Source organism: Psammomys obesus, unplaced genomic scaffold, assembly GCF_907164565.1.
Source record: "Psammomys obesus unplaced genomic scaffold, mPsaObe1.curated_primary_1811, whole genome shotgun sequence".
Lineage (NCBI taxonomy): Eukaryota > Metazoa > Chordata > Mammalia > Rodentia > Muridae > Psammomys > Psammomys obesus.
In genome coordinates this window covers 4,214,359-4,231,971 of record NW_026585580.1, presented here as the reverse complement: position 1 = coordinate 4,231,971, position 17,613 = coordinate 4,214,359, and the positions used below count along the sequence as shown (strand labels likewise).

Sequence of the window (17,613 nt, the reverse complement as noted above, 5' to 3'; positions counted from 1 at the left end):
GTGTGTGTGTGTGTGTGTGTGTGTGTGTGTGTGTGTGTGTGTGTGTGCGCGTGCGCACGTGCTCATGCGCATGGAGACAGAGCTGCTGGATCCTCCAGGGGCTGGAATTGCAGGGGTTGGTAAGGTGCCTGACACAGATCCTGCAAACCACACCATGGTTCTCTACAAGGACCACAGCTAGCATTCTTAACTGTTCAGTTGTTTTCCCTGCTGAGGCACAGTTTTAAACAGACTTTATTTAACACAATAATCTCAGTAGGAACTTCTAAATTCAATATCATAAGCATAGAAATGTTCTTTCTCAAGCTGTATATCTCTCACTTGTTTTGAAATTGGTCAAATATCCCAATAAAAGAATCTTTCTTTTACCCATGTGAGTTAGCAAAAGCGTCAGTCTGGTTCTTTACAGCTGTGTCGGTCACTATTCAGATAACCTGAAGTATATTAGCCTTGCCTAAATCATAGGAACCTTATGCCCTTTTAGTCTCAGTGTTCTTGTCTCGGTATAATTTATCTTTCGCAAAACAACAAACTAACTTAAGTTTTAAATGTAGATTATTTCACGTGTCTACTTGCAAATTCACTCACAGCTACCTATCTTCCTTGGTCAGATAGCCTTTGGTATCTTATGATTTATGGTTCCCATATATTAGCTGAATCTATCTTCTACACTTCATGGTTTTATCATACCTTTCTCTCTTTTCCCCGACACACATGTTCCTAGCCTCAAGAGTTTGCGGTTGTATAAAATTGTAGTTCCCTTTGCATTGCTGGCTCATTTTAATGATTGGGAATCTGCCATTATTATCTCCCAAGAGATCTGATCCCCTTAGAGTTGCTTATCACATTGTTATCATAACTTCAATATGAAACTCCTCCTCCTCCATATATGTACGTTTTTCATAGCCAACTAGAAAATATCATTAGAACAGAGCTAGGTCAATGTTCGTCACCCACAGTCTTTCCATAATCCGGAAGAGTGATACCATAAGTTTTCCAGACCCCTTAAGTTAGTAGTGCATTATCAGCTTCCGTTAAGATTTCGGAGTTTTCCATTTTACTAACTTATCAGGGAACAATTTTCATGCCAGAATACCCAGATATGAATCAGCGCTCAACAGAAATAGTTTTATAATAGAACAAAATCATTGAGATCTATTCAAATTTTTCAGGTTGCAATGACTCTGTGAGATTCATCTTATCTGTGACGCGCTCACAGGATGATTCCAAGGAAGGAGAGGCCTTGCTTGTCTGCTGCCTTCCACTAGAGCAGGCCAAGCGCAAAACCAGCATGGGTACTGAAAGAGAGTTAATCTCTTCACCACGTGTCTCCCGTTCTAAACACCAGATAACAGACTTATCCATGTATTTTCTCTAGTACCAAAAAGAATTTTTAAATCAATAGAAGTCTGTATCTTAATAAATGGCTTATAGCTTTAAATATCACAGCACTTACACCTGAAAGGTAATGTACATGCTCTGTTTGGGATGCCTAAAAGTCCAGAAGAGAATTTGATTTCTGCCTCCCAGAAACTCATATTCTACTGTTTTCATTCAGTAAAATGAGGCTACCAGCTTCTGGAATACCTGTGAGCAGAGGTCCTCCATAGATTAACATAGCAATTAGTTTCTGAATACCAGAGTATGATGTGAAACTAAAAACAAATAAGAGAATATGTTATAACACACTGAGCCCTCACTCTCACACTAAAGAAACCCATGTATATCTGTGACATATGTCAGTCTTTTCTCACTCCTTTTCTGCTTCTCTGGTTATGTAGCCAACACATCAGAAGAAAACACACTGGAATTTTGTACTGCGTTTTGTATTAAGTTTTCTCCCTTTTATTTGTATGCACTGAGTTGCTTTATCAAGTCAATTATTTCAGAACAACTCAACTAATACTCAATAAAATGAACTTCTAATACATGGTGTAAAATGAAACAGGAATAAAAGTCCAAGTAAAAGTCATTGATATATCTTCAGTTTTATTATATTTTGTTATAACTGACTTTGAAAACAAAACTAGTCACATATCAAATATGTTTTATGGATATTTTGACCATGTTTAACCTGAAAATGTCCTTCACATTTCTAAAATTAACTCATCTTTGAATGTTAGGTAGCCCAAAAATACTTACACTGTTAGCAAACACTGGACAGCTCACATTATGAATATATGACATTAATGTGTTTAATTTTTAACAGATAGCAAGACAGCATCTCCTTTGAGGTAAAACCCAGTTAAGTCAAACATTCCATGTAGAGACACTCTCACTTTCCTAGTTTGTTTTCAGCAACATTTATTTTTCATATAGAAACAAAGCCATAGTCCAACTATCTATCTTTTCTCTCATGCCTACATTTAACAGGCTCATTCTTATTTCTAGGTCTTCTTTGCTTAATATACTTTTTTTGGTGTGTGTGTGTGTGTGTGTGTGTGTGTGTGTGTGTGTGTGTGTGTGTGTTGTTGTTGTGTTTTGTTGTTGTTTTGTTTTGGTCAAGAGTATTGAACTGTAATTGTCATGAAGAAACATGCTTTAAAACTATCTCAAATTGGAACCCCTAAGGATGCCTGATGCATGACCCAGTCCTCTCTTGGCATGAATGACATCACCTAATTTATATCTACAAGTTTTGCTTTCTGAGCACTGACAGTAAGTGTCACACTGTATACCCCTTTATCAAACAGAAGAAAAGGTACATGTCATGAATCTTAATATTTCAGGTCATTCTCAAATTGCTTGGAATAATAAATGTTCATAATAGAAGTTCTCTCTCTCTCTCAAAATCTGAAATGAAAACTACATTCTTCCTGAAAGACAAAAACGTAAGATGCATTGATAAATTATAATTTCCTATTGATTCACTAGAACTTTCATTTTGTCTAGTAAGTGTACTACATGGCCAGATAAGATTGTATCAGGCACTTTTAACAAAATGAGATTCTAAAATAACATGAATGGAATGATTAAATTGGTATTTTGTGATCTTGAATCTCCCATGGGGCTTATTAAATACAGCTAGGTATCTGTTAAAGAACCCTATGTAATAGCCATACACGAGATTTGAAGTTAGGTTTAAATTACCTACTCATTCTGTGAGACTGGTTTATATGGCAGGATTTTCACAGCAATATTGGCCTCTGGTAGAACTTATGATTGATGGTAATTTCCCTTGCAGCCATGATTGAACTAACTAAGAACATGAAGTTATGTTGGACAAAGCAAACCTCCATCTAAGAGCACATTTATAGCATTCCTATGCTAATTTGTATATTTTAATAAGGTGTTTTTAGTTTAATCCTCTGCATTGTTTTGCAGCATTTGTCAGTCTGTCTTTTTGGTTTAAATTTACTCAATTCACAGCACCCTATAATTATCCCTTATATAAATAAGATCCTGTGAAATCCTGTAAACGCTGAGTACCATGTGCAGGACAGTTTTGCCTTTGACCTGTGACTTGTTTAGACATATAATGTTGTCATTTCTTTTTATTATTATTATTATTTTTAATTTTATTTTTCTTATTAGTTACATTTTGTTGACTCTGTGTCCCAGCTGTATCCCGCTCCCTCATTCCCTCCCCAACCCTACACTCCCTCCCTGGTCTCCTCCCTGCCCCTTTCCAAGTCCACTGATAGGGGAGGACCTCCTCCCCTTTCATTTGACCCTGTTTTATCAGGTATCTTCAGGGCTGGCTGCAAAGTCCTCCTCTGTGGCCTACCAGGACTGCTCCTCCCCTGGGGAGGTGGGGAGGTCAAAGAGCCTGCCCTTGAGATCCTGTAAGGAATAGTTCTTGTTCCACTTACTTTGGAAAACTACTTGGTTACTGAGCTACCATGGGCCACATCCGAGCAGAAGTTCTAGGTTATATCCATAGATGGTCCTTGGTTGAGTGTCAGTCTCAGAAAAGATCCTGTGCCCCGATATATTTTGTCCTTGTGGAGCTTCTATCCTTTCCATATCATACTAACTCCCCTTTTTTCATATGATTCCCTGCACTCTGCCGAGGGTTTGGTTAGGAGTCTTAGTGTCTGCTTTGAAACCCTGCTAGGTAGAGTCTTTCAGATGGCTTTTGTGGTAGACCCTGTCATACGTTCAATGCACATCCCATTTGTCTTTCTAAATGAGGATTGATCTTCGCCCGTGTCCGCTTTCTTGATTATCTTCTTTAGGTGTGTAGATTTCATTATGTTTATCATATCTTGTAGGTCTATATAAGCGAGTATATGCCATATTTGTCTTTCTCCTTCTGGAATACTTCACTGAGAATGATCTTTTCTAGATCCCATCATTTGCCTGCAAATTTCATGATTTCCTCCTTTTTGATTGCTGAGTAGTATTCCATTGTGTAAAAATACCACAATTTCTGTACCCATTCCTCCGTTGATGGACATCTGGGTTGTTTCCAGGTTTTGGCTATTACAAATAAAGCTGCTATAAACATGGTTGAACAAATGTCCTTGTTGTGTACTTGAGCAAATTTTGGGTATATACCTAGGAGTGGTATAGCTGGGTCTTGAGGTAGCACTACTCCTAATTGTCTGAGTAAGCACCAGATTGACTTCTAAAGTGGTTGTACCAGTTTACATTGCCACCAGCAAGAGAGGAGGGTTCCCCTTTCTCCACAACCTCTCCAGCATGTGTTATCACTTGAGTTTTTGATCTTGGCCATTCTGATGGGTATAAGGTGGAATCTCAGTGTCCTTTTGATTTGCATTTCCCTTATGGCTAATGAGGTTGAGCATTTCTTTAAGTGTTTCTCTGCCATTCGATGTTCCTCTATCGAGAATTCTCTGTTTAGCTCCGTTCCCCATTTTTTAATTGGATTACTTTTTTTGTTGCTTTTCTGCTTCTTTAGTTCTTTATATATACTGGATATTAGTTAGCCCTCTGTCAGATAAAGGGTTGGTGAAGATTCTTTCCCAATCTGTAGGCAGTCGTTTTGTTTTAATGATGGTGTCCTTTGCTTTACAGAAGCTTTTCAGTTTCAACAATCATTTATTGATTGTTGTTCTTAGAGCCTGTGCTGTTGGTGTTCTGTTCAGGAAGTTGTCTCCTGTGCCAATGAGTTCTAGGCTGTTCCCCACTTTTTTTTCCAACTGATTTAGAGTATCTGGTTTTATGTTGAGGTCCTTGATCCACTTCGTCTTGAATTTTGTGCAGGGTGATCAATATGGATCTATTTTCATTTTTCTGCATGTAGACATCCAGTTGGTCCAGCACCATTTGTTGAAGATGCTGTCTTTTTTCCATTGAATGGTTTTGGCTTCTTTGTCAAAACTCGAGTATTCATAGGTGTGTGGGTTTATTTCTGGGTCTTCTATTCGGTTCCATTGATCCTCCTTTCTGTCTATGCCAATACCATGCAGTTCTTATTACTGTTGCCCTGTAGTACAGCTTGAGATCGGGGATGGAGATACCTCCAGATGATCTGTTGTTGTACAGGATCATTTTGGAGATTCTGGGTTTTTCGTTTCTCCATATGAAGCTGAGAATCTTTTTTTCAAGGTCTGTAAAGGATTGAGTTGGTATTTTGATGGGAATTGCATTGAATCTGTAGATTGCTTTTGGCAGGATGGCCATTTTCACAATGTTAATCCTACCAATCCATGAGCATGGGAGATCCTTCCACCTTCTGATATCTTCTTTGATTTCTTTCTTCAGAGACTTGAAGTTTTTCTCAAACAGGTCTTTCACTTGCTTGGTTAGAGTCACACCAAGGTACTTTATGTTATTAGTGGCTATTGTGAAGGGTGTTGTTTCCCTAATTTCTTTCTCAGCCTTTTTGTCTTTGGTATACAGGAGGGCTTCTGATTTTTTTGAGTTAATTTTGTATCCTGCCACTTTGCTGAAGGTGTTTATTAGCTGAAGGAGTTCTCTGGTTGAATTTTTGGGGTTGCTCATGTATAGTATCATATCATCTGCAAATAGTGACACTTTGACCTCTTCCTTTCCAATTTGTATCCCCTTGATCATTTCTAAGATCGGAACTTACACATTTTATTTCTCTCATCAGCACTGATCAGAAATTGGATAACTTGTTCTCAAAATCATGTGAGTGAATAAGAGGTGGATGAAGCTCTAAGGACGCGTCACCATACGCTTTACTTCCCTCCCTTGCTCTGAGCATCGTTGTTCTATTACCTTTCTATTCTTTCCAAATTTCTGCCATCCAAGCTCAGATCCTTCTCAGCACTTCAGTAATTTGTTTTTCTTCCCCCAGACAGCACTAACTATCACTAGAACCTCCTCCATTTAAATATGGCAAGGCTTACTTAGTTGCCTGAAAACAGTGGCTCAAAATCTTAACTCAGATGCAGAACTTGGTTGCTATCTTTGACCAACCTCTCTTCACTTGGATCTTTAGATTCCTTTCCCAGCAGTGTGTATCTTGTTCTAGGAAATGCCCACCTTTCTTCTGTTAATGGACCTTGGCATTTCCTTTTGCAGACAACTCTTATTCTATTTTTTTTCTCATTATTCTCAGTGATTACTTGGAGCATCAAATTGTCAAGCAAAATGTCCCAGTCCCTCAGCACCTATATCCCACAGTATTCTTAACTTATTCTGTGTAACACACTATATAATTTTGATCTGATTTGCATGTCATCCATTGTTTAGTTTTAGTTTGTGCTTTTCTAAAATATGATCTATGGGGTATGTTGACCAGTTTTCCCCTTCTGTCACATTATCCTCATTCTGTATTCTGAAGTCTTGCTCAAAGTCTTAAAATTTCAATGCATACATATAATAAAATTAAGGCTCTTAGTTATTGGTTTTATTGCTATGACACAATACCTCATCAAAACATGTTAAAGAGAGCATTGTTTACGTTCCCAAGTAACAGGAGTTGGCTCATCTGATTGTACCCACAGTCAGGAAACAAAGGAATGAATCAGCTGCTCATCTTCCTTTCTCCTTTTTATTCTGTCCAGGGCCCCTGCGAGTAGAATGGGGTTAATTACATGAAGTGGGGGGAGTGTATTTTCGGTTTAGCTAACAAAATCTTGATAGTCCCTCATAGACATGCAGATATTTGTTGCCTTAGTGGTTCTGAATCCCATCAAGTTGAGTCTTGAGATGAAAAAAAAAAAAAAAGTAAAATGAAATTGAAACAATACAAGGGTAGTAATATCTTGCCGAGTCATAGAAAAGGTCTCATCAGTGTGATCTGCAACTATTTCCTGAAACCTCAAGTAAGATTCCTCTTTCAGGTTAGTGTTACCTTGTGTTCCCTGCATAGCCTTCCACGCTGGGGCATCTCATGCCGTCTCTCTTTCTGCTTTGTTAGTGGATGGACAGTGGCAGGAATGGAGTTCATGGAGCCACTGCTCAGTGACGTGTTCTAACGGGACACAGCAGAGGAGTCGGCAGTGCACAGCAGCTGCTCACGGAGGCTCTGAGTGCAGAGGACCGTGGGCAGAAAGCAGAGAGTGCTCCAACCCTGAATGTACAGGTAAGGCTGGCTTCTGTGTTCACATGACACCAAGAGTTTGCAAAACCCCAAAGAGGCGCACCAGACAGTCAGCAAACGGAGGCTAATTTTCTATAACCTTCTGAACAAAACCAGCTAGTTTATTCTACTGTACACTGTGAAAATAATGTCAGAAAAGTCAGGAGATTCTGAGATAGAATAACAACTAAGTCAACAAAATTTAGCACTATGCATCTGGTTTTTAAACATAAGTTCCCTGTGAATAGACACACTAATATAATCCTTCTAATCACAAAATGCACAGTGTTTTGCCAGAACGTAATGTATTTATTCTTCAGAGTAAATTATCTTAATATAATTTACTTTATAGAAGGGATCTTAATATCCTCAGATTTGCACATCACTAAAGTAATGCACGGCCACTGCAGCTGCTAAGCAAGACCCCTTTCTTTCAGCCAATGGTCAGTGGAATCAGTGGGGTCACTGGAGTGGATGTTCCAAGTCCTGTGATGGAGGCTGGGAGAGGAGAGTGAGGACTTGCCAGGGTGCAAGTGTAACCGGTCAACAGTGCGAAGGAACGGGTGAAGAAGTGAGAAGGTGCAGCGAACAGCGGTGTCCAGGTGAGGATAACCTGGTGTGTGCATGTGTGTGTGTGTGTGTGTGTGTGTGTGTGTGTGTGTGTGTCCAATTAAGGCTAACACTTGCTCAATTAAAAGATCAATGCTAATCAATTACAATACACTTGGTTTTTTTGATAATATATGACATATTCTCTTGATATGTTATAGGATATGTCAAAATAGTTCGATAAGTTTTTATTTATTTGTTGTAAAGTGACATTGAAACAAATGCATGATAGTCCAAATATAAGATACTCCTTTGTGGCTACAAAGGAGATTCAGTAGTTTATGTTTGATGTACATCATTACAGCATACTTTTACCATTTTTATGAAATTTACTTGTTAGGAATACAAAAAAAAAATTCTTAAATCTTAATAATCTGCTCAACTATTAAGCAAATGAAATGAAAAGTTAATGCTGAGATTCATATACTTATATTTTTACAACTAACTAATGTTCCCTTCATGGATGACCTTAGACATCTCAATTTACCCATTCCCTTCCGATTTTCAATCTTTAAAAAAGCGCTGTGGGTAAAACGTCAGATGTAATGGCTAATGAATGTGGTGTGCATATAAGCACCGATGACAATACGGTCGCTGTCCATGCTTTGTTCATTTCTAGCAAAGACTCCGTTAGAATACTGATTTTTTCCTTAAAATAATTGTATGACACTCTGAGAAGTCAGTAAATAAGTGAAAACTCATGATTCCAGGATGATAACATAGGTGAAACTGACACAAACCTACAAAAGAGTGATTGGGTGTCTCATAATTCCACCCTGAAGTGAACTCAGGGCATATAAGTGCCCTGTTGTGTTTATCCTATGGGTGTGTTGGTTTGGGTTAACTGTAAATTGAAGGGATGTATAATCATGCTGGAAACAAATCTCTGGGCTGGGCCTGTCTGGGAGAAATCATCTATGTTAGGCTAACTGTGTGTAGGGAGGACACACCCTGACTGCTGGACAGAATAAAAAGGCAGAAGCAAACTAACCCCCAAAAGTCCTCTCTCCTTCTGCTTCCTGACTGTGGATACAAGCTGACCAGCTGCTTTAAACTGTAAGCCAAACCCTGAGCCAGAATAATCCCTTCCTTTCTGAAGTTGCTTTCGTCTGAGTATTGGGTCCCAGCAACATGATTATTAACTAATGAAGAAAGTTGGCCTTGAGAACTAGAGTCATTGTTGTGATAAAGTTGACCTTGCGGTTCTTAGGGCTGTGAAACTGATTAGCGGAAGAGATATGGAATAGTTTTGAACTTTTATCTATAGGAAACCTCAAAAGTATAGACATAGCTTGGGCCATACAAGTGAGAATTTAGAAAAGTATGGAGAGTAATAGGAGAGTAGAAGCCTGGCTCGTAGGTTTGAGAGATGGACATGAGCACCATCAGAAATCAGATTGGAGGAAATCCATGCAATATTCTGCATGAATATCTCGCAAATGATCTGGCTGTATTTTGCCCACGCTCTGAATACTTGAGTGAGGCTGAGTGTAATAGACTAACTTATTTGGTGGAGGGAACTTCAGACAGGATAGCTTTCAGTGTGGGGCCTGCTTACTGTGCTCATTGAAATCTACAGGGAGAAAGCATGAAGTGAAGGAGAGTCCCAGTGTGCAAAATTCCTTTGCATGCAAGTCTGGTAACCCGGACTTTAGTCAAAAGACACACAGTGGAAGGAGAGAACCTGATCTTCAGTATCTGTTCCCTGATCTCTGCATGTTCACCAGGGCATTCATGTGACTGCATTGGTATATACACATCACAGAAACTCATGCATCATGCACACAAGCGCATGCGCACACACACATAAACACACAGAAGCACACACAGACATACATACACAATAGTAGTAACAATGTTTCCGATGAAATACTTTAACTGAAGCAGAGCAGTATTAAAAGAGAAACATGTACTCTGATGATAATTTGTGTGTGGACAGGTTTAAAGCTTCTGAGAAGAAGAATGTAGAAAACAACAACAAAAATTCTGTCATTGTTGAAGAGATTAGTGACCCTGGAGGTAATTAGACACCCGTCCAGGGACAACAGCATAGATGCATCATTAAGTGCAAGACCTTACCCATCCAAGGCTGCTTCCACTAAAAATGCAGGTTCATTTGAATGAGAGGGCCTAAAATGTGGCTGAAAGGATTCCTTTTAAAGCAACTGATTTGGGGAAAGTCTCATTGGAGTCAGCTCACAAAAGCTCATGGAAGTGTGTACTAAGAGCCTTTGTCTCTGTCTGGAGTTAGCAACCGGAACTTGGCAGTACCCCTTCCTTTGTTCTTGCTGAGGAGATGTAAAGATATGAATTTGAGCACTCACAGAAGCTTGTATCACAATGCCGCAGGGTCGATAAGCCCAGGCAATGTGTGTCAATCTGATTACCTGCAAGGAGATCCTAGGAGGCCACTGTGTGAAGCTGTGGAAATAAAGCCTCAGTTGTAGCAGAGTCGTCTGGTGGTTGCAGAGGCCAGAGCCATGGGACATCCACCAAAGAAGTCTATAGATAGACATGAAACGGGGACATTGCATTTCTCCATAATTATAATGCTAAAAATAATTTCTCAGTTCAACATATAATCACAACAGAAACAAGAGTCTTTATTATTATTATTATTATTGTTATTAAATGGGGTGGATATGGAGGCCACAAAATACATATTGAGGTCAGAGGACAACAAGGTAGAGTCAGACCTCCCTTGGGTATGAATTCATCCAAGGCAGCAAGCACCTTTATCCAGGGAACCATCTCTCTGGTCCAGAAGCCAAGTTTCAAGTTTTGCAGCTTGTCAGCAGCTTCTTCTAGTATGAGATCTAAAATTAGTTTTGCTAATTCTTCAGGCCATGTGAATTCAGAGTGATAAGAGACAAATAGCACACAGAAACTCTGCCTAGACAGATTGATAACGAAATCCTGGCACTGCTTGAGAATTAACAAGCTTTGAACAAAGACATTTGTTTTGCCAAAGGAGAAGTTCCATTAGAACAGTAAAAGCATGATTAAGCAAGACCCTCTCAGTATTGGAAGGTATCTGCACCAGCGTTAGCATATGAAGCTTGTTCGCTGTCCACAACTGCATTTCATCTGCATAGGTAAAACAGAACAGCTGCAATCAGATTTACAAAGATTGCCACCTGCTGTTGGAAAAATATTTTACAGATCTGTTTATTGAAAGATTCTCTGCTTTATTTGCTATGTTAACTTGCCAGCTTTCATGATATAAGAGAGATTAATAGATTATAAAATAAAACTAAAAATACTCTTTTATGATGCTGTATTTCTTGGTAGTTACATTTCATTTCTCTTTTTCCTGTAAGGTGATTGGAAAACAACGGCAGTATGCTTACAAATATATACTTCCCTGTTGAAACCTACTTCTTGAATTAGTACAGTGACAAAAATGTTCACATTATACACATAGCTGTATCAACTTTTTACTAGACCTTAATCTGATAACTTGCACAATTTGCACTGTACATTAAAAGGTGTGCCCAACTATTAATTTCAAAACTTCGTGTCTGTTGAGGAGAGGCTGTTTTTTATTTTTATCACAATACTTGCTGTATCTATCTGCTAACATATACATAGTCATTTTTATCAAGAAAGTTCTAAATCGATAATTATTTTACAGTTTACACAGTGCAACTGACTTATACACTAAGTTCTAAGTCTTAGAACTACATGAACCCTGCTTTATGCCCTCATCACAGTCCCTCTTAGTCCTTTGTGAATAATGGTACATTGGTCCTCATTCCAGCCGAGATAATGCTTCAGGTATACACGTCAATAAAACATATTGGAAAGTGCCATATCACCTTAACATTTACTAAGGCACTTTTTTTTTTTTTTGGTCAGTAACAAAGCTTCATCAAGTGTTTTTCTTAAGACAGTATGTTTTCTTGTCGCAAGTGTTATTTTTAATATTGTTCATTCTCAGTGGGAGAATGTTTCTGGGAACAACTGCATTAGCATTTCATTTTTTTATTTTTCACTTAATTTGAAATCAAAAACATATTAATCAAGCTTGCCCAGGGACTGTCTGTTGTCAAGAAGGAGAGATATATGCACATCTTTCAGATAACTAACGAAAATTAATCATCTAGATTTAATCAAATGCTATTACATTACATATGAAAATGCTCATCAATTTAGGACTTTTCTTTATGAGTAAATAGAGTAGGACAATATTACAACAACATCATTGACCCCCCAATAAGATGTTTCATTTGTTTTCATAAGAAAAGAGAAACATAGTCACCAAAACTTAAGGATACTACTGGTTGGGAAATAGAATCACTCCAGGGGAGATAATTAAGTGTCCCAATTTTTAAATTGGTCAAGCTTACCAAATAATGATTTCATTTATCTCATTCTCATCGCACACCCTCAGGCTCTGATGGGTAAATGGTGGGATGATAGGAACTTCATTGCTTTTGCTTTCTATTACAAGTGAAACATTTCTTCAAATTCATTTTATTCCAAAATTTCCTGCTCATTATTTAGAACTCAAATATGACTGATAGACTGGCTAGACTCAATTTTTTGGTTCCCTGATGGACGATCTTACTAACATCCATTATTTTTGAGTCATTTGTTGCTAAATTGGAATTTATCACTTACAGATAGATATGGCTTTTAATCTTACAAATAAAGTTTGCTTCTAGGGATTACAATTGCTTTGACTGTGTGAGCAAAGCCTGCTGGTTGACTGTACTCGGGAACACTAAATATAAATGGAAGCATGATGATCCAGGGAGCCAGAGAAGCCAAAAATAAAGCAATTCTGGTATTTATCTGTAGATCTCCATGCCAAAGGAGGGCAGCAAAAGCATTACTTATGCAAAGCATATCTTTAACATTGCAATGTTTTTGTATTAGCCACCAGCACACTGTCATATCATAAATATAAGCACACCACTTCTCTGCCCCTCTCCCACCTCACTTAGGCAATACCATGTGTGCAGAGAGACTTGGTTTTCAATTTTTTTCCTCAAGTATGACTGTCTGAAGAAGGGAGTAAAGAAAAGAACTTTACTTACTTTGTGCTTGTGTCTTTGCAGAGGACCACCTATCACTGTCTAAAGCATTGCTTTGAAACCTTCAGTAGGCTTAAATCTGTTCAGGGAGCTTGTTGAACCGTAACGTTGAACTTGTTGATTCCTGACAGAGCATCAGAGCCTTGGTTAGCTAGAGGTTGTGTGGGCTTGGAAATCCACATTTCTAATTGCTACAAGATGATGCTGATGATAATGGTCTCCAGGTCACCTTTTAGACTACAGTGACCAACTAAAGTCAAATAAGCCTAATAAAACTGTGATTGAAAATTAACAGAGAAATGAAATGTCATCCTCGACTTCAGCTCCCTTTATGAAAGTTGACATACTGCCTGGACAGATTTCAGAGTTTCACTCACGCTTCTTCATAAGCGATGACGGGTACTGTCTGTAATACCTTGACAGTACAACAAAAATCAAGTTTTATCAAAAATAAGACCTCTCATGGCAGCCATTTAAAGAAAAATAGGGCTATTGACTTTTTAGAATGAAGGATCATTTGTTGCTCAACTCTCAGTTCTCCAATTCTCGTTGGAGAATATTTCCCTGCTTCATAAAGAACAGAAGAACTTAATTTTCATTAGAGCAAGTTTGACGTAAAGATGTACAGTGCCAGGAAGCAGATCTGTTGATTCCTACTGCCGTCAGCCTGTGTCCTGGTCAGCTTTTTGTTAACACTAGCTGGAGTTATCTGGAAAGAGGAACTGTAATTGAGAAAACCCCTTCCCTGGTTGCCTGTAGGGAAGTTTCTAGAGCATTTTCTTGATTGATGGTTTATGCTGGAGGGCACAGTCCTCTGTGAAGGTACCAGTCCTGAGAAGGGGAGGTGGTCCTAGGTTGGATAAGAAAGCAGGCTCAAGCAAACTGGGAACACCAGTAAACAAGGAACCTACAAAGTCTCCGCTTCATCTTCTGCCTCTGGGTTCCTGCCCTGAATTCCCTTCATGATGGACTGTTATTTGGAAGTTTTATTCAAATAGACCCTCTGTCTCCAAGTTGCTTTTAATCATTGTGTCTTTATCTTAAAGGAAAAGACCTTCCCCATGCCTCTCTTCCTGGGTAGGATCATGGCTTCAGTGTTTCTCATCTTCCAGAATGAAAAGCTACAATATGCAAATGCAGGATTTCAGTACTTTGCAGAAGACAGTAAGAGTTAGGGTAGGTGATGCACCCAGTTACATTCACTTGTTTTCTGCTCAGGTGCCAGTTAGTAGACTGCTGGTATAGTAATCAAACCCATTAAAACTGATTTTTTTTAAGAGGTAAGTGTAGCACACTTAACAAGTTAAGCTGTTATAAATGGTAGGTGCCAGTTCATTTAGATGGTTGATGTAATCACGTTCATAAGCCCAAATATGTTAGTTTAAAATGTTCATTTCCTCATCTGAAGAGAAAACATGTAGAACCCTTTACGAGCTGTCATGAGTGCATATTGAATCCCCTAGATTTTTTATTATTTTCTGCTATTACCCATCATCTTTAAAACACATAAGTAATTATACTGTTATTTGGTGAGGCCTTCAAAAGGTTGAAATCATCATTTTAACCAAACTTCTTTTGGCGATAGTAAATAACAGTAAATAATATCACACCCAAGTGTTCATAACAGCTATTCACCTAAATCAAACACTGAGTTTGGAATTGACAGTAGATGGCACTAGGCATTGACTTGTGTTTGTTCTTGTCAAGTGCCTCAGGTATACTCTAAAGAGCAGAGAAGTAAATTAGAACTTGAAGGTCGCCTTGGAATGTGGGAGCATTATATTGCTTAATAAATGCCTAAAATAGTGTGCAGTCCTCCCCAAGCACAAGCGTTTGATTGTTTTCTACATAATCTACTCTACAGTGCCGGGACAAACCAGCTGCATTTCCTGGGCAGAATTAAGGGAAAAGCACTGAAGGCAAAAGAACTCAGAGTTTGAATTAGATAACACTATGTGTCCTTTACCCAAGCCTGTTACTATGGAGATAACTATTACAATAATTCATCTGAGCAGTTTGCTCATCAGCGAAGACTTTGCAAAAACTCTGAGGTTCTTCCAGGGTGGGAACTTAAAAATCAGTTTGTTTTAATCTTCTATTAGCCTACCTTGTCTGATTTAGAAATATTTTGGCAACATCCTCAAATTGAGAAGAAAAGTAAAGAAACACATATTACTCTATTTCACTTCCTTTCCATCTATAGTAAAAGAAGTAAATTTTAGGATATATATGTAACACGTTATCTACAATAATAATATCAAAATACATTTAAATGTTTTAATTCATTGCTTTTTAAATTATTTTTATTAATTAAAGTTTATTCACCTGTATCCCCCCTGTACCTCCCTCCCTCCTCACCTCCCAATCCCACCCTCCCTCTTCGCAGTCCACTGAAAAGGGAGGTCCTCCTCCCCTTCCCTCTGACCCTAGTCTATGCAAACAAAGAAACTAACTTCTCATATTAAATATGACGTTCCTCTTCCTCACTGGTTCCTTGCATATCCTGATGTGAGTGGCCCTCAGCTTCAGCAGCCAGTCTCTGTCATTTTCTTCTTATCATCAGTAGTCAACTCTTTCGAACACATGGCAGATCTTTGTCTTGCATCTCTCACAGAGTCCCAGAGAACTTTGCCAGCAGTCACCCACCGGGCTCTAACAGAGGGGGGAGAGTTTTTCTGTTTTATCAGCAAATTCTTCATGTCATTCAAAGTGATTTTCAGTATGGGCAGTCACTTTCCTCAGTACAGATCCTCGATCATCTATTTTCTTCCCAGGTGGCCCTGTGTGTTCCCCTTACAAATACCTGTTAATAGAGGAACATAGAAAAGAACGTGGAAGAATATAGAGCCCATAAAAGATTTTTTTTCTTGGTATCGTCACACCTAAAGTGGAAGCAACATGGTGCAAAGAATTGCACATTATAACTAAGTATGATGGTAAATGGCAGTTGATTATTTCTTTGTTTCCCATGTCATCACCACCACACTGTCTTTTATGAACAGGTTGGTCTGATTACTGTGGCCTGTTTATGGATTAGTCATGTGACTCAGTGGTTCCAAAATCTTGCATAGATTCTCACTGCTTGCCAAATTCAGTGCATGCCATAGAGACCTGATACTCCATATCCCGATGATGTCAGCTCCATGGGTTTTCCAATATTACTTCTCTCTACTCAATTATAAATAGGTATTAATGTATACATGTATATAATGAAATTCAAAGTATACAGACTGTTTCATGGAGGCAATGGTATATGTTCTTTCTTCATACTATAGTTTCTGCTTTAAACCCTCTGGCCCCCCTCAGGGTTGCTGCTCCCTCTACTTTGACCGTTGCTATGGGATTCTCTTGGGAGTCCATCCATCAGTGATTCTTCTTTCCTTCCTTTCATAGTGTTTCTTTTTATTGACATGTTATAAAGTTGGTCTGCTCCCAGCTGTATGTTATTAATAGTCCATGTGATTGCATTAGCTGCAGTTTGAACACATCTCCTGTGTACAATGTCCTCGCAGCCTGACACCCCACACTCTGTGCTGAGCCTTTTTGAACATAATAGATCACTGGGTTCGTGCTTCACACCTTAATGTTATAACTAGAGTAATGATAATATTTCTATGTATCACTTCAATAAACTAGACAATGCTATGATTCTAATACCTACTATTTTGTAATCTTTAACTGTTTCAGAATTCTGTTATCTTTAAAATGGATTCATTGCATGGACATTTTTTAACCAAATATACAATTTTATAGTTATAATTTATAGAATTATATATATTTTTTATAAATAGATAATTGATAGATATGACATAGGAAATATATATAAATTTCTATCCTCGGCTTTTCAGTTTCCCCCAGATCTCGGCCCCATTTATTCTTTCTCACCAGATTACCTCAAGGCAGCGCACAGTAAGCTGTCAAGCTGGGATTGGGCCAGTGGGTCCAAATAATGTTTTTGAAGAAGTGAATGCATTTGCCCTAAAGGAGGTATGACCAGTTGTCCAAATATCAAGTAGTCTTGTCCATTTGCTCCAGTGTGCCACTGAGCATTATTTTTCAACATGTGCGAGCACAGGAGTACATTTGGGAGCCTAGTTAAAACTAGCTGTTCTGAAAAATCATATAATAGGACAAGCAAATCCAATATTCTTGGAAACTCTGTGTGTGCTCTCTTAGACCTTCAATATTAAAGTTAACTTCTCTTCAATTAATTTTGCCAAGAAATTAAAACTAAAACCCTGTTATCTGATAGACTGAAAATGGAGTTAAGCAACTCAGAGTACAGAATTTGCTTTGCAACATGTATTAGAATACTGTCCAGACACTATCTAGTACTGATCCAGACACTATTCAGTACAGGTAAATACTGTCCAGAGTCCAGACAGGTAATCTATAATCACAAAACAAAGCAAACAAACAAAAAAAGATGTGGAGATTTAACTTCCACACTCAAAGGTAGCTTTTTTTAAGATAAACAACTAATTTGTCACCAAAACAATAGAACGC

At 38.3% G+C, this 17,613-nt stretch overlaps 1 protein-coding gene across 3 annotated transcripts in view; it reads left to right on the top strand.

Annotated features, from left to right (window-relative positions):
• Adgrb3 (adhesion G protein-coupled receptor B3) overlaps nt 1-17,613 on the top strand; it is a 772,331-nt gene that overhangs the window by 318,315 nt on the left and 436,403 nt on the right. For all 3 annotated transcript variants that reach the window (XM_055606172.1, XM_055606179.1, XM_055606163.1), the window contains exons 6-7: nt 7,298-7,462; nt 7,897-8,061. In XM_055606172.1, coding sequence (XP_055462147.1) covers nt 7,298-7,462; nt 7,897-8,061 — 330 coding nt within the window. The remainder of the gene's footprint in view (nt 1-7,297; nt 7,463-7,896; nt 8,062-17,613) is intronic.